This window comes from Kwoniella shandongensis, chromosome 4 (assembly GCF_008629635.2).
Source record: "Kwoniella shandongensis chromosome 4, complete sequence".
Lineage (NCBI taxonomy): Eukaryota > Fungi > Basidiomycota > Tremellomycetes > Tremellales > Cryptococcaceae > Kwoniella > Kwoniella shandongensis.
In genome coordinates this window covers 1257490-1279869 of record NC_089290.1, presented here as the reverse complement: position 1 = coordinate 1279869, position 22380 = coordinate 1257490, and the positions used below count along the sequence as shown (strand labels likewise).

Below are 22380 nucleotides of genomic sequence, written 5' to 3'. Positions count from 1 at the left end.
GTTCTGGGACAAGGTATCGAATTGAGTTGTGATCAACAAGTGACAACGATGTTGGCTACAAGGTCAGTGTGAGTGGAGTATCGATGAGAGGTCCATCAAAAGCGATTGAATCCTAGAAGAAGCACCTACCGCTTGTATCGGAAGCAATGAGGATCTACTGGGTTGCGCACAGGAAGTTTCTTTTGATGATCAAATCAAAACAATTTGCTATAGCTCGATAATGAAACGTGATTGAGAAAGACGAGAACATTATTATCATACTACTGATATCGTCACCATCGTTATCATTCCCCCTTCCCCACCGGCATGGAGTAGGCTCAAGGTTCACATTTGATCACACTCTCGATCGATCAAGCATCCCAGCTCATCACCAGTCATCATCCGTAATGCGGAGTCTCCACAAACGTCGTACCTTGTCCGTCAAAATCGGCCGCGCTGATCGTCTGTTGCTCACGTGGATAAATACCATCAATGCCATCTTAAGGCAGTTTTCTCAGAATTCCAAAATCCCAGTTTTCTGAGAAACACAATACCGCATCCATCCCTCCACCGCCGGTTGACGCGACCGATACAATAGAAGACAGGCGCGCAAAAGTTGTTGTAATGTAATGTTGCCACCATCCTTCAACCTTACTTCCCCCTTCTTTGCTTCTCTCCCACCGTAGCGACGTTCAAAAGGCTAGCAGGGTCGGGTCACCTTGAGACAAGATGATGGCCACTCTTACTAAGCCGAAACGAAGCTTGGGGGACATTATCGATTCAATTTCAACCCAGGTAGATTCGATCCCCGATTCATGTTCAGAAGGTTCTTCTGCCAGCGATGACGAGGGGGGGAGTCTTCCTCTACCTACTCCTCGTCCTATACCGCTCACACCGCAAGTCGCTCTGCAAAAGAAGTATGGGAGGGAAGAATCAAAGGTTGAGATGAGTGTAGGACGAGGTGGGAGAATGGTTTATCAGGTTAATAGCGGATCAGCAAAGTATGCAGAGTATTTTGCGGTACAATGGTGAGTTGGACCTGCTTGATATGATAGTTGCGAGTCCCGTCGAGAGCTAATTCAAAGCTTCGTTAGGAGAAAGCCACAAATGAAAAAGGTGAGTCAGCACTGGAAGTAAGATGATTGCCCAGCTGATCAATCTCAACTCTTTCATGGATCACAGCACAGTGAGTGTAGTACAATTGTCTTTCTTTAGTCAGTCAATTGCACTGCTAATCAACCGGAAAACGATCAGAGACCTGGGACGGAGATGGCTTCTTCAAGGTGGAAGGTACCAAGATCATCATGGTTGGCGAAGAAGGAGACCAGTAAGTTCGTGATCGTCACGCAATGCAGTAGCTAATGCGTGGAGCAGTATGGGTGTAGGTAGCTCTGGTGATAGAGTAGTCAGGCCAGAGCAAGAATTCCGAATCGGGAACTACGATACGATTGTCGATCGTCAAGTGACCTCTGATGAGTAAGTACCGATCTCCCCTCTAGCCAGAGATGTCTGTTGACCGCAATACAGGTTCAAGGCATCTACCTCCATTCTTAACAAACCCAGATCCAACGCTCCTGCGGTCGTCAAGAATGGATACCAGCCTTCTACTTTCGCCAAGCCGTTTCGGCCTCCCACTCAGACTCACGAGCCACGACGCCTAGGAGGCTACATACCAGCCAGGAGTGTCGACGACGAAGATGACGGAAACGCTTTAGCTGGTCCATCCCGACTGCCGAGCAATCCCATCAACAAACCATTCACGCCAGTGGTCCCACAGAAAGCTGTTGCGGCAGCTTCTTTCTATTCGAAGCCATCACCGAAGCCCAAAGTGGAACGGATCGTTCTGGGCGAAAAGAGCAATAAGGAAAGATTGCAATGGGGAGGAGCACTGCATAACCCACATGCACCTGGCGCGGTGGTCATGAAACGACCCGATCCCAAACTGGGGAAACTGAAGTGAGTAAATACTAACATCATTGATGACAGGTCAGCTGACCGCTATCACCCAGAGGAACCGACATAATCGACGTCGTTGTCGATCCATTATTGTCTGCTGTTATGCGGGATCACCAGAAGGAGGGGGTGAAGGTATGTGAATCCATTCTTCCTTCGTTTTTGAGCAGAATGGCTGGCTAATATGCTGAAAGTTCATGTACAACTGTGCAATGGGGATGACAGACGCAGAGGCGGAGGGATGCATCCTTGCCGATGAAATGGGTCTTGGCAAAACGCTTCAAACCATCGCGCTGGTATATACCCTATTGAGTGAGTTGCTCATAATTTTCATGATATAACGTATATTGACAACACAATAGAACAATCACCGTTTGCAAATCAGTCTTCAATGTGAGCAGATCTCGCCTGTGATGCTGGGCTGTGCTGACGAATCATCTCGTTCCTCTAGTGTCAGCAAGGCACTCATTGTGTGTCCTGTGACTTTGGTAGACAACTGGAAGAGAGAGTTCAAGAAGTGGTATGTCCACTTCACCGCTTCTGAGACCGGGCTGACGTCCCGGTTAGGGTGGATAGACGGGTCAATGTTGTGGTAGCGGACGGCAGTAGCAACAACGCTGTGTCATCCTTCGTGGGTATCAGATGGATCTGGGAAGGCGAACACTGACACTCAGATTCGACAGATCAATGGCAACTACCAACAAGTACTCATCATTGGATATGAGAGAGTGAGTATCTCCCATGGTCGTTCGGCAACGCTAACTGATAATCTGCCTTCTAGCTGCGCAAGGAAATGTACGGTCTTTCTTGCCAGCCAAGTGGGTCATACTGATACATGCTTGTCCCTATAGCAAGAAACTAGCAGCATGTGTTCCACCTATCGACCTGATTGTCTGTGACGAAGGACATCGTTTGAAATCCAAAGATAATAAGACCACCAAGATGTTCGAGAAATTGCGGACACAGAGACGGATCAGTATGTTCTTGTTCCTCCCCCTACCGTCACTTTGCTAATACAGTTCTCAGTCTTGTCCGGAACGCCAGTGCAGAATGATCTGGGAGAATACTGGTCAATGGTGAGTGATTGTAGTGGCTGCCGCCATGACTGACGTCCCTCCAGGCCGACTTTGCATGCCCTGGTCTACTTGGCGCGTACAACAAGTTTGTCAAACATTACGAAAAGCCAATCTTGAAAAGTCGAACTCCTGGTTGTACAGCCAAGGAGCTCGAGGTCGGCAAAGAGAAGGCAGATGCAGTGAGTATTGATCGTCACCCATCCGACTATCAAGTGCTGATTACCTTCGTGTTTCAAGTTGAACGATTTGTCCAGACAGTTTGTTCTGCGACGTACAGCCGATGTGCTGAGTGGATACCTGCCTCCGAAATGTGAGTTTGTTGCAGAGATAGTCGACGCTAATGACAACAGTCGAATACGTCATCTTCATCGCACCTTCTATTCTGCAGCTCTCGGTACTAGCGAGGCTGCTGGATCCAACTATGATTGGTGGAATGATCCGTGGCGCTGGCGCACAATCGCTTGCTCTGAGTTAGTTGAGTCACGTACTACTGTTACGCACCCGTGGCTGATGTTTCTTAGTCGATATGATGAGAAAGGTTTCTAATTCGCCGATGGTAAGTCATGTCATGGCATCACTGGAATGTCTCGCTAATACTGCTCTGCCAGTTGCTTCGCAAAAAGGATGATGAAGGTGTCAAGGCAGAGGAGATCCAAAGTGTGGCTAACGCAGCCCAACAAGCGATACCCAAGGATACCAACATCAACGACGTCACGACAAGCGGTGAGTTGCGCTGACTGCGATGGGCATGTACTTCAAAGCACTGACCCCACCTTACAGGCAAGATGCTCATGCTCGACAAGATGCTCGCTGTCATACATCAGTCCACGGAAGAGAAAGTCGTTGTCGTCTCCAACTGGACAGCAACTCTTGACCTGATTCAAGGTCTCATGAAAATCCGAAAGTACCCCTTTGTTCGACTTGATGGGTCAGTCCCGCAGAGACAAAGGCAGGAACTGGTCGAAACGTTCAACAGGGACAAGAAGCGAGAAGAGAGCTTTGTGTTCCTTCTCAGTGCTAAGGCTGGTGGGGTGGGACTGAACCTGATCGGGTGATTAGGATTGTAGTCTATTCACCAGTTCTGGCGCTGACTATGTATGATAGTGGTTCGAGGTTGATTCTCTTCGACAGCGATTGGTGAGCCGTTCACGTGCGTGGAGGTGTTATTGCTGACACCATGGCACAGGAATCCGTCCACTGATTCGCAGGCTATGGCCCGTATTCATCGGTGAGTAGGGTTTATGTCGGTTGTATAACCAAATCTGACACGTTTCTCCGGCAGTGATGGCCAGAAACGACCTGTCTACATCTATCGATTCTTGACTACCAATGCGATCGATGAAAAGATCTATCAACGTCAATTGACCAAGACCGGTCTTTCGGACCAAATGCTGGACCAAGCCAAGGACACGAAGAACTGTGAGTCGGCGCGTACAAATCGCATAGCACAGCTGACGTTTGGCTGTTCAGCATTCTCGCCGGCTGAGCTGAAGGACATCTTCACGATGAAACTCAAGACGGATGGATGTCTAACTCGTAAGCTGAGAGGTTTGCAGCTGCTCACCGAAAGCTGACATGTCTTACAAGATGATTTGCTCGGATGTCCTTGTACCAAACCCACGTCGGAGAAGATCAACGAGACTATGACGGACGACAGCACCATCGGTGAAGACGACGATGATACCGATGAGACGCCCGGTTTCGTCTCTGCAGGAGAGTATGATCCGGAGCCTGTAAGTTATAGGAGCTTTTGGAGAGGTATAATCAACTGACCATAAGCATTCACCAGACTCCCAAAATGCGCCGCAAGGTAAGCCGCACTTCGCAGTACACTATACATGCTGTCCCACACTGACATAGACATGCTGACCGCTCCACAGGCCGCAGCAGAGGCAAAGGACAAACTTGCCGCTCTGAAGAAATGGACGCATTTCGACCCATTCAATCATCGCTCTTTCGACGGCGTTCAAGACAATCTGCTCTATAACATATTATGGGACGCATGGGACGGCGATCAGACATCTAGTTCGCCTACTACTTCTGGCGATGTAGAAGATGACGACGACGAAACGGTCTCGTCTACTAAGAGGAAGAAGCGCAAGGTCGACCCTGGGTCTGACGACGAACAACTCTCCGACGGCGTTGTTGAGAGTGACGATGACAAGGTCATGGATTCGCATGACGAAGATGAAGACGAAGACGAGGATGGAGTAGGGTCAGACGGGACGTCGACTCCGGCACCAGTCTTACCGAGTAAACGCAAAGCTATGAAGGATAAAGCTGCCACGGGCAAGATCAAGAAGAAGTCGCTGTCGAGCAATACAGATCCGGCGACGATGAGACATGATCTTAAGGCGTTGGCAGAGAGAGGAGGGACAGGAAGAGTCACTTTTGTGTTTGAGAAGTTGTCGAGGTCGAGTATGGACAAAGCCAAAGCGGAGGCTGTGACGGAAGCAGCGGAGAAGGTGTAGCGAGTATCGGCTGGAGGGGAGGTTCTGTGTCTAAGGACGAGGACGAGGAGCAAGTTCAGTAAGAGAGGGGAACAGTGAGGCTCGCATACATACAATTCATATTCTGACATTCTGTAGCATATCATACATAGCATGAACATAGCATGACATCAATGCATAGATGTATATACTGACATGACAACGGCACAAATCAGGGGGGTCAACAGTGGATGATGGATATATACGCCTTTGGTCATTCTTCTCCCGATACACACTCCTACTCTTTCTTACTCTTGAACTTCTTTGACACGAAGAACAAGTACGTTCATCTCGCCGACTACTAAGGGACGAGCAGGCACGCCGAGAGATTTGTAAATACCTCTCATCGCGCCAGAATGAGCTGTGACGCTGACGTCTGCGGGGGAAGGAGAAGAAGTATCAGCGTTTATGGATTCTAGCAAAGAACGGTACACGTTACAGAAGGGCGAAACGAGACATCGGCAGTGATGCGACGGCTCACAGAGATACGTATCACACTCACAGGTAGATCCCTCGCTGAGATGTAGAACCTCTGCAATACCCTTCCCGCACCTCGCTACCAACTCTTCTTCCGTCTCACGATCTCGCTCTTTGCCCGACTTCCAAATGGTATCGAGATCGCTCATATCGTCTGGAAAAGCGAATGATGGGAATTCAGTCTTCAGTTCGGTGACTGAGACGCGAGAGTCGCATATGTGGACATGGAGATGTTCTCGGATGTTCTGTTCCGTTGGAACAACGTGGGATGTGCAATGTCGATGAAGGTCCGGAGTCCGGTCATGGGGTGACGTAGAGCCGGGGAGGGACGTAAGAGGTGACGATGTCAGATGATTCGAGGGTCAGCAGGAAGTAAGAGGAGCGATACAGAGAGGTAACGAGTAGAGTCAGTAAAGTCCCTTTCATAGTCTTTACCCCGTCCACGCTGATACTCACCTCAACCACACTAGCAGGTACACCATGACCCAAGTCACCGCCCGCCGCAGCAGCTGCAGCGTCGACTCCACCAGACTTGGAGGTATCGTCTCCGAACAACCAACCCCACTCGATCCCACAAGTCTCTCCTGCGCGTTTCAAGGGGCTCACAAACCATTTTTCGGGCAATGGCATTCCCCTCTTCGCTTCTCGTTGGACGGCAGAAGCCGTCGCGGCGGCTTGGGATCGACCGAGGACGGTGAGATATGGATCGAGTAGATTGGCATACTGCTCGGCCTGTGACAAGATCGTGGGGATCAGCAGAGGACTATCTCAACACGTAATAGGGGAGGGGGTTAGGAGAGGGAGAGGGACTCGACGGTGAGTACCCCTGTAGATACTGGTGGGTGGGTGGCTTTGCCGAACACGATGACCGAGTTATACACTCACTTCGTGACCAGTACAATTGTATCGTTCCATCACCGCATTGTGTTCAGCTATATCAATTCCGAAATCAGCTCTCCACCCCGAAATGCAATCTTCTGTCGGACCGATGATCATGATGAAGGGAACCATAGAAGAAAGGAAGATTGGTGCTCACCTTGACCATGTCTCGCTGCGTAGATCACCTTGACCCTCTCTCCTTCTGCACAAGCGTCATCGAGCTCTACGCGATTATGAAGACACAATATCAGCTCTGCGCAGCTCGGCTCACTCGGTGAGTGTACCAGATCTCGACTCCACTGACCTTTGATTCTAGCTTTGAATTCAGCCCAATCACCAGGTGGAGGTCGTAATCCGAATGGACCTTTGATCTGCACATTCACAAGCGATGTTATCAGCTGTCATCTCAGTCCGACTAATTGGATAAGCGAGACGAGTCGGATCGTAGAGTGTTCCGTAGACCAGGACTTCTCAATCTCCCCAGATGGGATGGGCGGTGAATGAGACGTACGCGCTATACTCACATCATCATTCCAGTCTGACAAGTCAAAGAACTCGTCGAGGTACGTATAGATGTATTTCACCATCGTCGTCCGTGCTTCGTATGTCGTGTGATTCGTAAGGTTGGCGAGTTACAAGTCTGGATCACGGTTTAGATAAAGCTTGAACCGATCTAGTCCGTTCAGGTGGATATAGTTATATACCGTACAAGGACAAAGGAAGGACCAAAGAGCGATCGATCTGAATTGGATGTAAGTTATCCGTTATTAGGTACCGACGCGGATCAAAGTGTCCAAACTCAGATCGCCCAGACAAAGGAATGCAGGGTGAGAGGAACAAAAGAGTGATTGAATGAAAGGAGCCAAGTTGTGTTAAGAGGGACTGATAGTACAGTCCAATGATGTGATGTGATGATGCGGAGGGATGAACCGAAGCAAGGAGGATCTTATTCGGGGTAAACACAGTGTGGCGTCCTCGTCGTCATCAACGTTTGAACCGCGCTAAGAGAGGAAAAAACAAGGTTAATCTTATCGGCGTCAATCTGGAATCTCACGTACACACACGACAGATGCTTCCTACATGCATGACTTGTATGAAATACAACATCCTTATCTTGTCCCTGTGCCTTCTTCCAAGCGTACATTTGATTTACAACTACTTTCTACGAGCATCGTGATGCCGTTCATTTTACCTCCCTAATGATCCAGACGGATCATCCGTCAACGAGTACAACGCCTCGATTCCCGACAGGATGCTCAAGAATTGCCCTATAGGTCACACGATCATCACAAATCAGTAACCACTTTTCGGGCTTGGGACAGGCGTGAATGATGGCGACTATACTCACAGAGGTTCTTTTGAGCTCGTTGAGCTGGTGTCTGTTCTGCCTTTGAAGCAGCTTGCGGCTCATTCGGATTGATCGCATCGAGTAAGGCAGAAGCGACAAATCTGACTTTTTCAACAACTGGGAAACTGTTGACAGCTGGTCATGCGACGACAGAATTGAAAATGTAAGCGCTTGTCGCAATCTGTCTCGATATCCGTATGTTGAAGACTTACCCAACACTTTCATCGGGATCGCATGCAAGATCGCCAACATGTCAATGATTACTTCTTCCCACTCTTCTTGATAGCTCCTCCCGAGCCATCGAGCTTTCTCTCGTAGTCCAATCGTTGTATCTCCAGGGAATCGATGGGCTGACGATGATGACTCCGACCAGGCGGGCCGAACACCGTCTTGACTAGCTTTTAGGTTCAACAGCTCATTCCGATATTGTATGATCGTATACCGAACGAATTGCTGTTAGAAACGTTCGAGATCAGCTAGGCGACTAAGACCCCATCGGGCGAATGGTGACAAACTCACCTGAGTCACGTATATATTAGCCTGCTGCACGACGTAAAAGTCTTTGTTCTGCTCAGTGTCGGGATGGGGATCGAGGAATATCGCTCGTATATCGTTCTTTGCTCTTACATCCCAACCGGGAGACAATGATCTATCGTGTCCGGGTTTCTGTTAATATGTGTCGTCTTGCGTCCTTGGCGCAATGACATGCACACTCACTTGGGACTTCTCCTGTCACGCTTGTAGTCCAATCTCAATTGCGGGGGAGAATTGTCGGTAATGGCCATCAATCTGTCATATGCCTTGTCGATCTCCTTCAATCGCATATGGAGGGCATAGCCTTGAGGGGGCCTAACCTTGTCCTGCCTTCTGATATTGAGAATGTGACCAGTCACTGAGAGACCCGTAACTCTGATCAGCTTTTACGCGATCTGGTTCCCGGTCGATGATGTGGACATACCTTGGTGTACTTCTGTAATGATACGGAAACCGCATAGCTGGGGTACATAGCCTTCTGGCTGAGGTAAATAAGTATCCGCTGTTATGTAGTCGTCATCCCTGTCTCTCAGTTTCAGCCCATGCATAATCAAGAGCGTCTGCTTGCGAACACTCACAGATTACTAGGCAGTCCGACGTCGACGCAGTAATCTTCCTGCATAAAGGTGGGGATGTTGTCTATCGCCGCGATCGTTTTGTCCGCACCATACATGAGCCAGAAGCACCGCCGGCGCAACTCCCGTTCGATAGGTTCGCAGTTACGATAGCTCTGCGTTCCAAAATCAGAGTCTGAGGATCGGGCAGCTCGTATTGGGAGTATGGAGACCGAGACTCACCCTTTCGTCATGCATGTGTAGTGTGGTCATGAATGCGCATATCATTCCTATCTCGCCATTGGCGATCTGATGCGATCCAGTGGATCTATGCACAAAGCTGTTGGCGTCGCTTGATGTCAGCTACGTCCGCCTGAACACTGTGTCTTGGTATACTCACACGCTATGATAGAGCATAATAACTGCAAAGGACAAATCGGTTCGTCAGTCAGGTGTGATTAGCTTTGCAAGATGGCACAGGCACTTACTCCTCTCTACAGTGAGATTCGTGAAATCCTTGGTCATATATACCCTGACCACTTTGTCACATTTGACGACCAGCTCGCGCGTTTCCACGCGAGTCATCGATGTGAAGCTTCGTGGCAGCTGAGCGAGTGTGGAAGCAGCGACGGCCAACACCAGACAAATCCATTCTTCCTGCCCTGGTCTCTCTTCTCGCCTCATGTTAAGATCGTGTATCAGCGATGGTTTGTGTAAACACGGGATGAGACAATATATGTAATCAAAGTAGAGGTCGATGATCTGGTAGAGCTTCGTCCGAGGCATGATCGCGTCAAAGGGATTGTCGGGTTGGCTATGCGTTGGCCAAATATATGGCAACCGTGGGGAGATTCTCGGTACTTCCTTCTGCGGTTGCGGCATCAATAACCCAGTGCCCCGTATTGCCTCAGCTGGAAGATTAGGATAACCCGATCTCTGCAGGGGCGAAGAGACGCGTGAGCTCGTCTGATAGGTTCTGCTCGCAGGGGAAGAGTTGTTTGACATTGGCAGGGATTGATGATATTGCGTTGTCGATGGGGGCGCAGAGTGTGGAGGTCCCGGTCCCACGCTGGAGGAGGTAACGGTCATACCCATACTCGATTCCCAGTTCTCCCGATCTCGCTTGGCGCCATCATGATATAGCATTGTATGATCGGCCACGGGCGTCACCAATACCTCTGGAGACGGGTTGGATGGTTGTCGGCTCAGACTGAGACTAGGTTCCGGTAGAGGCGCAGGTGTCTCGTTAGGGGTATCGCTGGCGCTCCCTTCGCCTTGCATCCTCCTCACATACCTTGGCGGATTGTCAGCCTCGATAACACGATCGCAAAGTGGTCACTCACATATTCGGTGGTCCTCGCTTCTTGGGCTTATAGTCGAATGTGCCTACAGAGGCGTGTCAGCTGTCGTGGAACCGACAATACCACCCGCCAACTACACGTACAGGCTAAGCCAAGATGTGAACAATGCGAGCAGACATCTTTCGGGGGAATAAGAGGGTTGACGGTTCCTGGCGGAGGACGATCGCATTTGACCCTGTAACAAAGGGCGTGAGCTTAACATCACGGAAATGATAGAGGTTGGCAACAGCCAACGTACTTTCTTGCTCGACATGCTGGTAGAATCAGAATAACGGGCCCGATTAGTAACCTTCACGCGCCGCTGGACGAGGTTATACTCACCATCACACGATTCTGCGGACGACGTGAAACGCAGAGCGCAAAAGTTGTCAGCAGTCACCTCTTGAACGACGCAATCTCAAATTGAGGATTCGAGCAGAATCGAACCGAGACAAGGACACTCACGACTCTGCCTTGTCTTCTTCACTCTCCCGTCCTCATTTCCCTTTTTCCGCTTCTTCCCACTCCCACTCTCATATTGCTGCTCCTCATCTCTACTATCATTGCGCTCATCCTCGATATTCTGCAATTCCAACGAATTTCTTCTGCTCAGACTCAGACCACCGATTGACATGCCCATTGCATTTGACGAGGTGGACGGATCGGAGCTGTACGGCGGTAGGTTGTACCCATGGTTTTGGTGGTGGTGGTTGTGATGGTGATTCATCTTGAGTCGTTCGGACGAGTGGACGTGTTCGACCGGCAGGAGAACGATTGAGCTGACGCGAAGGACGATCCCGCCTCGAGAGAGAAGGCGTGGATATATCGGTGGTTGATTGATCCTCCGTTTTCCGAGTTATTTTTGGACCGCGCGTCAAGAGAATGGGATTGATCCAGGGGGACGACTTGAAGGAAGGGATTCCACAACCTCTATGTCGGGAACTCGATCACCATGTGAAGTGAATGGACACAAGAGACAGGAGATGTCCTCTGTTTGACTATCACTGGTATCTCGAACAAGCGAAAAAAAGTTTGTGTATCGGAAGTCGGTTCGACTTGACTTGCGACTTGGTCGTGGGTGTAAGAAGGGAATCGCTTAAAAACAAAACCGCCACCACAATAAGGTAAGTGTGTGTCGTAAGAGTGAGGAGACCAAGGGAGGAGAGTAGTCGTAAACCGAGCTGGGGTATGAATAATAATAATGATGATCAATTATACAGATGTCAATTATCGCTTTCCACTGGCTGTAGTACGAACTATCGTCAACTTTGCAGACCTCGGTCATTGGGAGGAGAGGAAGGAATGTCTGATCAGGACTTACTCTAATTTTTCCCATGGACCGGCTTTCGCGACCAGTACCGACGCTATGTGCCAAGTGAGGAGCAAGCTACCGTAGTTGATACAGTGTGGAGGTTTCCGCTGTTCTCTTTATTTTGCTTCGGAAGCAAGAGCTCGGAGTTGATATCCCCTCACTCGATGGTTTGGCGCGGCCCTCTTTGTTCTCGTTGTTGTCGTATATCTGTCTGTTTCGTTCTGTTGTTTGACAAGCTTCAATAGTTAGTCAATGTTACATTCCGTTAAGTCTAACGATAAGTTACGCTACGGGAATCGGTACAGTACTACTCGTACAGTCGTAGCAGTACTCGGCGGCAATAGACGCGTTAGACAGATGGGCCCCCAATAAAAAGACCCTGCGTACCCTGACAGTTATTCTCATATATTCCTGATTCGGTAAATTACTGTACACTGTAATTAGGAGACAGATCTTACAATCACCGATTCAGTCAGAGCTGTACCACCCCATCCCACATGCCAGTGCAACCCATGCATGCCAGAAGAGCAGTCAAATGCCGTGTTGGGCATTTATTCTCCCAGTCCGGTCACGATGTACTAACTGTAACATGCAAGCGAGTCTCAACGTGACATATGTGCACGCACAATAACAGATCATGTGACTCCCCCGTTCTACATAGCTACTGTCTGACCCCCTACATGATAATATCTCGTTATTTCCCTTTGACCTTCTGCCACGCCCACGCGCCTGGCCTGCTTATACAAAAGTGCCAGACTTATTTCCAGTTTTCGGTTGACTCGCATCTTTAGCAGGTCTCGGTCCAAACGTAGGGATCTCCACCGCACCTATACCTATACATACCAAAGTCAGTCACGAACACTGCTGTTGGTGATTTTGAACAATCTGTCGCACTCACCAGTCTGTGGCTTATCTTTCCCTTTCTTCCCTTTTTTACCCTTCTTCCCACTCGCTTTCGTGCCAGATCCTTCGGGTTGATCCAGCAGATTAGGTTCGTTGGCGTAATCGAATTCTGGGATATCTTGCACATTGACCTTTTCCTTTTTCGCTTTCTTCTCCTTCTTGACAGATTTGGTTCCAGCTGCGTCGATATCGACACTGATGACGTCCTGATCGGCCGATCGCTCTCCTTCGTTTATCAACTTTGGCTTCTTCCCACTGCCGTCATTGGCGATGCTAGACGAGCCCACACGATCCCTCTTCTTCTGCTTTTTCGATTTCTTGACTTGAACAACGCCATCTTCCACCTTCTCTACTTTCTTAGTGGCAGCAGCAGATGTCGTGGGTTGTTCTGGTTCGCTAAGCGAGCTAAGATTCGCTTGGGCGATGGTGGTGGTCTTACGTGCTTCTGCTGGCACAAAAGGTACCGTCTCCGGTTCCAGTGGCTTGATCGACGTACCGACATCCACATCGTCATGGGAAAGGACAGCAAACTTGGGCTCTAATTCCCCATGAATTGAGCTCTGGACTGATTGGAACCCGGGCGACATCTCCTTCGCTCGTCCGTTTTGTCGAGGTTTTCTCCCTTTCCCAGTCTTCTCCAGAGTCTTGCCAAACAGAGCTGAACTCGACTTTCCATTTGCGCTGCCTGAGGGCGAAGCAGCTGTCGAGGACTTGATGGTCGAGCCGAATAATCCTGACTTGGGAGCAACCTTTGGTTGAACAGTGATCGCATCCCATACATCCGGGACAGGAGTTGGTTCGGACGCAACAACAGCAGCTGCTTTGGCTGGGACTGGTTTGATGACACCGTTGACTTTATCTTTCCCTTCCTTCTCGGTGACTTCTTTGGCTTGGATATTTCGAGCGAACTCTGCTCTTGCTGACTTGATGACAGCGATGATGTCGTCCAGTCGGCTTTCGGCGAGTGGGGCGCGATCACCGCCCCGGACAGCTTGTCGCACGAGTATAGGAGCTGTGCCTTGCAAGAGTGCAAGCGTCTTGAGCATGTCATTTGGCATGAGGTAGCTGAGCAAGGTCGATGTCAGCGAACGGCATCCCAGCATGCTGAATTGGAGCAGAGTCTCACTCACTAAGGGCTCTCATCCAATTCCCGGGCAAGTCTGTCTCTCCAAGTATGCAACTTCCTCCATATCCATCCTGCTTCCTCGTCGATCGCACCTTTCGGCAACCATTTCCTTCCCGCAGCAGCCCACCCGCCTGGTCCTCGACCTGTTTCCTCATCATAGACTTCTCTCTCATACAACTTCAGCGCTGTGTCTGCTGATCGGTACAACACTTCTCTCATCGCTGCTTGGGGATTGCGTCGTGCAGTCTCAATCACGGTGTTCCCCTCTGGGTCAGGAGAGGGCGGACGAGAGGATTGTTCGAGGAGACCGTTTCGTAGACTGTCGTAGATAAAAAGGAGGAAATGGGTGTCGGATCGAGCGTAATGCAGCATTTCTTCGCCGAGCGGACGGATTCGCCAATCGGCTCGCTGATATCGCTTGTCCGCTTCGAAGTCGCAGTACTGTTGCAGGAGACTGCCCAGGGAGCGTTGCGCCATATCTGAGAGCCACGTTGATCAGCTACGTCGGTCTTTACAAGATAACAGCGGCTCAACTCACTCAGCACAACACATGCATGATACGTGTCGAACAGGTTGACAACGTAGATGTCGAAATCGTGTTGCAGCCAAATGATATCGCTCTCCGCACCATGGAAGACCTATAGGATCGCGTCAGTCGGGAGAACAGCGGTCCAGTAAGTAGTCGTATAACTCACCTTGATGATCGCTGGATCTGTCATGACATCTCCCAGCTTGCCTTCTCTGATCTCCCTTCTCAATGCGAGCGTATCAATAACCCAATCCTGCTCTCTCGTTGAAATCTGCATCAAGCATGTGAACCCTGAGAAACTCCTCATTTGATGATGTTCCAAATCCACCGCAATCTCCTTAGCCACTTTCAACTTCTCCACCATCTTTTCCAGTTTTTGGGGTGTATCGACGAATTCGAATGGCGTTTCCTCGAAGCTTTTCGGTGGGATGGGAGGAGAATCGATGAACATCGATGTAGGATATGGGAGATGTCTCGTCTCGTAGAAGTAGGGATGTTGTCGAAGTCGAACTTCCTTTTCTCTACGCCAATATTCTTTTGAAGGATCCATCTCTTCTTCTTCGGTCAAATCGTATTCGAGTGGAGGGACAAAATCGAGTGGGACCATAGAGTGAGGTTTCGTAGTGAGCGAAGGTTTCCACGGTTCGGTGATGAAGTTGTTGACTGGGTCATGGAATAGTAACTGTGGTTTCGTGAGGTCTGTAGCATGGTACAAAGCAACGGGCAATCGTTCTCTGGACTTGGCAAATGGTCCGGGGATCTAGACGAAGACGAGATCAATCACACGTTACCAGCTGAAGCGGTATATCAACAACTGGCTCACCTTTTGACCCGCAGCAGCAGCTAATGACGGCTTGACAGCGATCGCTGCCTTCTTCTTATCTCCCCTCAGATCGTCCAAGGCGGAGTCCTAGCTTACCATCAGCTGGTACACTTACAACACAACGTGACCATTGATACTCACTGCATCTTCCAACAACCCATCAACAACACCCACGACACCACCTCTGAATCCATCGACCACATCGTCCTCGTCTTCCATCTTCCTTCTCCTCACTTGCGTATTTGCAGAAACCGCCTTCCCCTTCCCTTTCGCCTTGTTGCCCTTCTGACTGATCTCCACCAGACTCAAAAGACGTTCTGTCATCTGTAGGACCCTCTCGCTAGCTTTGTCCAAGTCTTTTGCGAATCCCCGATCGAGAGTTCGATGGAACGATATGTCCGACTTGTTGGGCAGAGCCGCAGCGTGAGTGGTCAATGTGTCCAGGGCGGTCGTGAGGTGGGGGAGGTAGGAGGCAAAAGATGTAGTGGGGGAAGGTACGCCGGGAGAAGAAGAGGAAGAGGATGCGACATTGTTGGTGGACATGATGAGAGATGATAAGCGATCGTGAGCGTTGTGTAGTCTAGTCAAGCGATGATGAAATCGTTCGATAATTTGTGTGTTTCCGTCGTTCTGCGTAATAGTTGAAAGGGTATGTGTTGATCGTTTGGTAATAAATGCAAAACTAGTGATATGAGTCGGAATAAAACTGAGTGGTGAATTAGAATGACGACGGAGCGCGAGTGCTCTTCGCAGCACTATGGTTATGTCAATCGCAACGTCTCTCACGATCTACAACGATCGTTCAGAAAGACAGAGATAGTTGAAGAAGCAAAATCACACAGAAAGTTAATTTTGCCACGAAGCAGAGTGGAGGTTTGTATAAATCCACAACCCAAAGTAAAGAGGGGGGAATTAACAAGTTTCACCTATTCTTTGCTCCGGGTCTTTCTTTCTTTCGCTTTGAACCATCTCTGAAATTTCGGTGTATCGACGTATCGTTAGATTCTTCGCTGTATCTCTTACTGGACTCAACATAGACTTCTTTCGACTGATATCTACAGCACAATGTCATTCGCTTCCCGATCATTAACAAAAGCTTGTGGATCCGTCCCTCGCAAAGCTGGTAAGTCAAGTCGCCCGTTCCACCATCTGTGAGGTGTGTATGCTAATGATCAAATCGGCCTGGTATCTTTGTTCGTGCACAGTGATCCAACGATTCTCCTCCTCTTCAGCAACGACCCCTCCTCCCTTAATCGCATCTTTACTACTATCCCGACCTCCTCTCATTACGCCCACACCTACACCTTTCGAATCGGCCTATTACTCCCACTCGCAATCCGTTCAACATGCCCTATCCTCCCCTCTCCCTCTTGAATTCTACTTCAAGTCAGGCTCTCTCCCTCTGCGACGACATCTTCTCTCAGACCACGAATACTCTTCCAAAATCTACGGTCCTCGGATTGCCGGTTCAGCACCAGACGTAGGAGGTGATATCCCCCCTGAGACGGAATACGAGATCTTGTCCAGAGATCATTTTGAGAATTCCGATGCGGAGACGAAGAGAGGAGAGAAGAGTTTGGAGAGGTATCCCGAAGAAGAGGTATTTTGTTTGGTGCAACAAGAACAAAATAAGAAATGGACTTTCCCACAAACACAAGTGGAGAGATTGGAAGCTTTGGATGAGGCAGTGACGGAGAAGGTTATAGGTGTAGAGGGCAGTTTGGGTGGAATAGGAATGGATAGCTGGTTGGTCACTAGAAAACCAGTAGGCGTCGTCAAGGACGGAGCGTCGAGAGTGAGTACAACCGCTCACTGTCTCAAGTCCTTCCTTTCCTTCCCGTGTCCTCGTGAAACATGGCAATTTACTATTACGAATTGCGCTTCTGACGAATTTGTGCTGATACCCACTAATTCTCTAGACATTCTTCCTCCGAGGCCACATCCTCGCAGGTGAACCCTCCCTTTCTTCCTCATCAGGCTATTCCGCCTTTGCTTGGTTGTCCGCCGCCGAAGTTGAGGACAGACTTCGAAAACAGGGCGACGAGAAGTTATGGGAAAGCATAAAGGGGATGTTTGGCAAGCCTGAATCAGGAGAAGATGTCGAGTAGAGCAGGGTAACGATGCATCATACACATACATCATTCCCAAAGCACCATCCTAAGAGGAACCATAGTGTACCCAAAGACCGCCCTATGTCACGAGTCAAGACATGGCGTTCAGCTAACACATCGTAACATCATGCGGCGAATCACTCACCTTGATTGCGAGAACTACATCAGCCACCACCCACATCCTATCTCTTCCCCCTCTTGCCCGACCATCGTGAGTCGCATGTTCAGTCCAGCCGTCTGGGATTCGGTTCTTTGTCGATTGGGCATCGAACACCAGTTTCAGACTTCCCTTGCCTTCACCGGCGTGGTCGACCCTGTCCATCTGTCGGGACAAGAGGACTAAGAAGGTCTGTATCGCCGTCAGAGCAAATGATTGTCCGAGACACTAAATCAAGACTCCACAGATCAGCTTGTGCCAAATCCGCAGAGACCGGGACATACCATCCTTGGCCCGATATTCCAACTGATGAATCCTTCTCGCTCGCTCTGACTGAGCTTACCATCCAACCATCGATCAGGATCGAATACTCCTGCATCCTCTCCCCAGACAGAGTGGTCACGTTGTGAGAGTACAGTGGCTATGATGATCGACGTGTTCGCCGGCATGTACATTGGTGGACTACCATCTGAAGTCGGCAAGAGTGAGGGTCGGAGAGTACGTCGTATGCTATGGGTTTCTGGTCAGCCTTGCTTTCTGCTTCAAGCGGAATGATGAACGTGACCTACTTAAGGGGAACCGGCGGGAACAATCGCAATACTTCATTGATGAAAGCACGACCTGTATCGTTGTCAGCCACAGTCGTGACGGAAATGGACAATAATTCACTATATCTCAAATCTCGAATGACATCTTTGGTAACCGCACCCTCCTGCCCGGCCACTTGCCTGACCTCTTCGCGTACTCTCTTTGCGATATCGGGATGTAGAGCTAGCGAGTAGACACAAAAGGTCAAGCACGAAGCGAGCTACCATGTAGTGCATGTCAGCTATCTCTCTACGACGTTGGAAGGAGACGGAAAGCTCACCGTATCTCGGGATGCGAGGAGGATGTTGATGAGCTGGTCCTCGACAAGTTTCCGGTCTTCAGGCGAGAGATTCAGCATGAACGCCTCTCGAGCTCGTCCCTGCGATGTGAAAAGTCACTCACCGTCTGTGACATCTACCAATCTATCGATGAATCTGATATCTTCATTCTCGTCCAGTATCTGCCGTTGTCGTTTCCTCTCAATCGCTCTATCGATAATCGGTTCGAAGAATGTGCGTATAGTCGTCATTGGTTCTTTCAGGGGATCTTGAAACATTTCGAAAAGTGGCTGACCCGAGTGTCAGCTAGAGTTACAGTTCAGTGCTGAGGAAGAGTAGCTCACCCAGATGGTTCCTATTTTGACTCGACGTCCTACTACTCTTTGAGCATCTGTCATGGCCTTTCCCAGACCCTCTTTCGCAGCGATCCATTTCGGATCCGAGTCCATTGGTACGCTTGACATATCTTCTCCGCACATCCACATCACTGCCATCTCGAGGGACAGTTGTCCCAATCGCGCTTGGATATCGAATGCCTCTCCCGAGATGGGTATCGACGAGAGGAAAGCGTCGACATGGGTGGTGAATAGCTCGGCAGACACATGAGTAGGATGAAAGAACGGTCGAAGTAAGGCCCGGTGCTGAATACCACTCAAGATGGTCAGTGTCAACTGAGAGCTATGTCATTGCTGTCCTATGACAGAGCAGTCGTCGGGATTGATGGCACTCACGAACTTCCATCTCTCCCCATCTGAGTTGAAAATCCCATCACCTAAGAAAGCCTCTGCCCGATCTTTGAACTTTTGACCTTTGACAAAATTGTCAAAATCGCTGATGAGGACATGCTTCAGCACAGCCGGATCAGAAGATATGATCTGTCCCACGATAAGCATATTGTGTAAGCTTGTTATGTGACTCTCTGTCGGCACATCACCAGAGCATCCCGTGATCATGCGAGTGTTCTAGCTCACTTACTTGATCTTCACCTAGTACACGGGTATTATACGTCTTGCCATACTTTCTCTCAAGAAGGACCATCATACGTCCTACTTCCTCTTCCGACCCGCTTCTTGCCCAATCTCGCAGAACATCGAGATTCAGAGGCCATCTCCCTTTCACACGGGGGGTATCGATCGCTCCTAGACTTCTTGCATGTCGCTGTGAGCGGAGGAGGGAGAGATATGAGCGGAGGATGAATAGAAGAGGGAAGGAGATGATATATGTTGGTATTGGTACAAGTGAAGAAGTAAGATTGAGGATTGGGAGACAAAGGAAGAGGTAGACGAGAAGAGGAGGGAGGACGATGGTCTTGAATAGCGCAGGAAGGAGGAAACGAGAGCCCTTCATCGTGAATCGGGCTAAGAATGGATATCTCGTTACACCTCGAGCGGACTGGGTACTATCGCTTGAACATCTCTAGGAAAGCTTGGGCGTCCTGGCACCCGCATCAAAAAGAGAATAGGAAGAAAGGATATTACATTGGGTCTGAATCCTTATATTTGTTTACGGTTGTCGCTGGTGGGGCACCAGACCTGTTTGTTCCTGAGAGTTCAGCAGATGAAGTGGCAGAATGTGCGACTGTGAATGTATTCTATCATGATGTCCTGTTTATCACGCAAATGCATTGTCCATATGATCGTCAACATCCTCGTTCCCTATCCTTTATCCGAGCCTACAATATACAAAGTAGTTTACTAAGCTACAAAGATTTAAAAGTTGGGGGCGGGGTTGGATTGCTTGGAGTTGAAGGGGGAGTTGAAGATGACGGGACCGGCAAGGATGTTCTCGTCACCGACAAGGGTGGAGTTGCCCTGAGAGGTGAGGACGGCATAGGCGATACCTTGGGTGGTGGGGAGACCTTGAACCTTACCGTTGACAACGGGGTAGGTGTTCTGGTCGAGACCCTGGAGGAGTTGGACGAAGGCACCGTCGGTCTTGGCGGTGGTGCCAACGGTACCGTCGGCAGCGATGGTGAGGGCGGGGAATGCCTTGAAGGGCAAGGTGGGGTTGGTGGTAGGGCAAGAGGTGATGAAGGCAGCGGCGATGGAGTAAACCTCGTCAAAGTCCAAGGGGGTGTCCTCGGGACCGGACCAGGCAGCAGCCTTCTCGACGGCAGAGTTCAACCAAGCCTGGTGTCGAGCCTCGGTGGTGAGGATAGAACCGGCAACGGTAACGTAGGCGGACTCCATGATGGAGGCGGCAGCACCGAGATAGGCGGAGACACCGACGTTCTCAATGACCGAGGCAAGAGCCATGAAGGACTTGGGGTCGGTGACGGAGGGGAAGGCGTAAGTACAGGGTTGGGTGGCAGCGGAGCCAAGAGCGCCAGAGAGAAGGGCGACGTGTTGAGCCTCGTGCTCAGCAATGTTCTTCACTCGGCCTCGGACCCAGTCGGGGAAACCGGCGTTGGTGAAGGCGGCATCGTCGAACTTGTCGAGGAAGCCGTGGTAGAAGGAGTTCTCGAGGTGCTCGAGGGTAAGCGCATACTGGAGGATGTCACTGCGGAAGCGGGAGTATGTCAGTCATTGTAGACGGTGAAGAAGAGGAAGACTTACGTGTCGGTAACAGCACGTTTAGCAGGAGCGGCGTACGAGGCAACGGCGGCGAGGAGAGCGGTGGCGGCGACAGTCTTCATCTTGATTGTTGGATTGATTTGGTTTGGTTAGGGGTTTGTTAAAACGAGTGTGGGTAGGTTGGTTGGCTAGTTGATTATACTTGTAGTAAGTTGGTTGATTGTTGTGGATGAAGAAGAGAGAATATCAGTCTTGGATGGCCGGAATGGGCACTTTATATACATCTCGAGGGCATCTCCTGATCCGGCTTCAAGCTTCATAAACAGAGACAAACATCCAAACATCTAAACAACCAAACAACAAGCACAAGGTGCACCATCCGACTATGCCGTTAGTAAACCAATCGATACAGCTGACCAAATTCAACTTGCCATCTTATCAAGGCGAAACCCCCGTCCGACGACCAGTAGTTACCAGTGATATAACTCTCAGAATGAGACATGTACCTCGTACGAGCATGGTGACAGCGTCATATCGATCAATCACCGTCTGGGACCCCTGGTATGATTATAGGTTTGTATTACCCCATCGAAGGGAGGTTTGCACAAACGGCCCGGTCTCATACTCTATTGTCAATAAAGCAAAGCCACAACAAAGTGTCGCGAACCAACCGAGACAACCCCAGTGGGTAATAATAGTACGAGGGTACGAGAAACCTGTCCGGTCACCTCAACAATGCCGTAAAATGATCCGGGTCAAATGTAAACAAGTCAACAAAGCCTTGCGTTTTGAGGTACTACTCGGTTCCAGCATCCATGCTTACAGTTGGATACAGTACCCATTCTCTACGGATTGGAACGCTGGAACGTACTGTATATCCAAACAACTTCACATCCGAGGTTAACGTGATCGACGTCCCGATCAACTTGTGTACACTTTTGATATGTCCCTATGGACGGGACGACCCATAACGTCGATGGCGCCATTGTCATTCTGTCACCGTTTTCATTACAACTACAGTATTCGATTTGGGGAACCGAAGCACGCTATCCATGGGGCCGTTGATGGTTAGAAGTATTGTTGTTGTGCTGCGGACAGTACCGTGAGATATATCATCTATTCATTCGATCGGGTGACTACATACTACTAGTAACTCATTGGAAAACCAATACCCTATATCATTACATCCCGAAGCTAGTTGGTTCACTTTCACTAACGGTGTTTGCTCGTTCTGCACTAACACACTTGAACACCCTGTGGTGAAGATTGCGACGAACGTGCTCATCGGGTCTTCAGATAACGTTGGGTTGTGTTTGTGTCCGAAGAACGGGACCGGTTCTGGTCGTTCCAGACTCGACAGATGTACGATCGGCCGGCATGAGATCGGACTCGCTCCGTCATGTCCCTTCTG

At 49.7% G+C, this 22380-nt stretch overlaps 7 protein-coding genes across 7 annotated transcripts; 2 read left to right on the top strand and 5 right to left on the bottom strand.

Moving 5' to 3' along the window:
- Positions 1-708: 708 nt before the first annotated feature.
- CI109_102496 (uncharacterized protein) lies at positions 709-5479 on the top strand (the record flags this gene model as incomplete). Its single annotated transcript, XM_065967152.1, has 27 exons — positions 709-1007; positions 1074-1095; positions 1236-1306; positions 1354-1455; positions 1507-1935; positions 1989-2067; positions 2127-2244; positions 2295-2325; positions 2384-2452; positions 2500-2563; positions 2616-2660; positions 2714-2727; positions 2784-2908; positions 2959-3008; positions 3053-3187; positions 3246-3318; positions 3410-3478; positions 3530-3564; positions 3617-3731; positions 3789-4059; positions 4113-4145; positions 4195-4236; positions 4291-4427; positions 4479-4544; positions 4596-4741; positions 4798-4818; positions 4889-5479. 27 exons carry the CDS (start codon positions 709-711, stop codon positions 5477-5479), a joined length of 3252 nt encoding a protein of 1083 aa, XP_065823224.1.
- Positions 5480-5745: 266 nt separating this feature from the next.
- Positions 5746-7440, bottom strand: CI109_102495 (uncharacterized protein; the record flags this gene model as incomplete). The annotated part of the gene is made up of 7 exons (XM_032004352.1): positions 5746-5873; positions 6000-6219; positions 6431-6706; positions 6860-6906; positions 7011-7076; positions 7158-7224; positions 7378-7440. 7 exons carry the CDS (start codon positions 7438-7440, stop codon positions 5746-5748), a joined length of 867 nt encoding a protein of 288 aa, XP_031861217.1.
- A 601-nt stretch (positions 7441-8041) lies between these two features.
- CI109_102494 (uncharacterized protein) lies at positions 8042-11356 on the bottom strand (the record flags this gene model as incomplete). The annotated part of the gene is made up of 14 exons (XM_065967151.1): positions 8042-8121; positions 8202-8336; positions 8414-8654; positions 8721-8850; positions 8919-9093; positions 9160-9257; positions 9314-9465; positions 9533-9629; positions 9690-9711; positions 9778-10583; positions 10633-10675; positions 10734-10825; positions 10889-10904; positions 11095-11356. The coding sequence occupies 14 exons, from the start codon at positions 11354-11356 to the stop codon at positions 8042-8044; spliced, it is 2349 nt and encodes a 782-aa protein (XP_065823223.1).
- A 1323-nt stretch (positions 11357-12679) lies between these two features.
- CI109_102493 (uncharacterized protein) lies at positions 12680-15865 on the bottom strand (the record flags this gene model as incomplete). The annotated part of the gene is made up of 7 exons (XM_032004354.1): positions 12680-12774; positions 12840-13909; positions 13975-14449; positions 14509-14608; positions 14666-15259; positions 15323-15409; positions 15464-15865. The coding sequence occupies 7 exons, from the start codon at positions 15863-15865 to the stop codon at positions 12680-12682; spliced, it is 2823 nt and encodes a 940-aa protein (XP_031861219.1).
- Positions 15866-16387: 522 nt separating this feature from the next.
- Positions 16388-17430, top strand: CI109_102492 (mitochondrial 54S ribosomal protein mL46; the record flags this gene model as incomplete). Its single annotated transcript, XM_032004355.1, has 3 exons — positions 16388-16445; positions 16528-17117; positions 17242-17430. 3 exons carry the CDS (start codon positions 16388-16390, stop codon positions 17428-17430), a joined length of 837 nt encoding a protein of 278 aa, XP_031861220.1.
- A 49-nt stretch (positions 17431-17479) lies between these two features.
- CI109_102491 (uncharacterized protein) lies at positions 17480-19803 on the bottom strand (the record flags this gene model as incomplete). Its single annotated transcript, XM_032004356.1, has 10 exons — positions 17480-17512; positions 17579-17818; positions 17875-18100; positions 18160-18211; positions 18260-18398; positions 18459-18514; positions 18581-18746; positions 18801-19097; positions 19188-19331; positions 19432-19803. 10 exons carry the CDS (start codon positions 19801-19803, stop codon positions 17480-17482), a joined length of 1725 nt encoding a protein of 574 aa, XP_031861221.1.
- A 362-nt stretch (positions 19804-20165) lies between these two features.
- CI109_102490 (uncharacterized protein) lies at positions 20166-21091 on the bottom strand (the record flags this gene model as incomplete). Its single annotated transcript, XM_032004357.1, has 2 exons — positions 20166-20955; positions 21012-21091. 2 exons carry the CDS (start codon positions 21089-21091, stop codon positions 20166-20168), a joined length of 870 nt encoding a protein of 289 aa, XP_031861222.1.
- Between the last annotated feature and the right edge of the window lie 1289 nt (positions 21092-22380).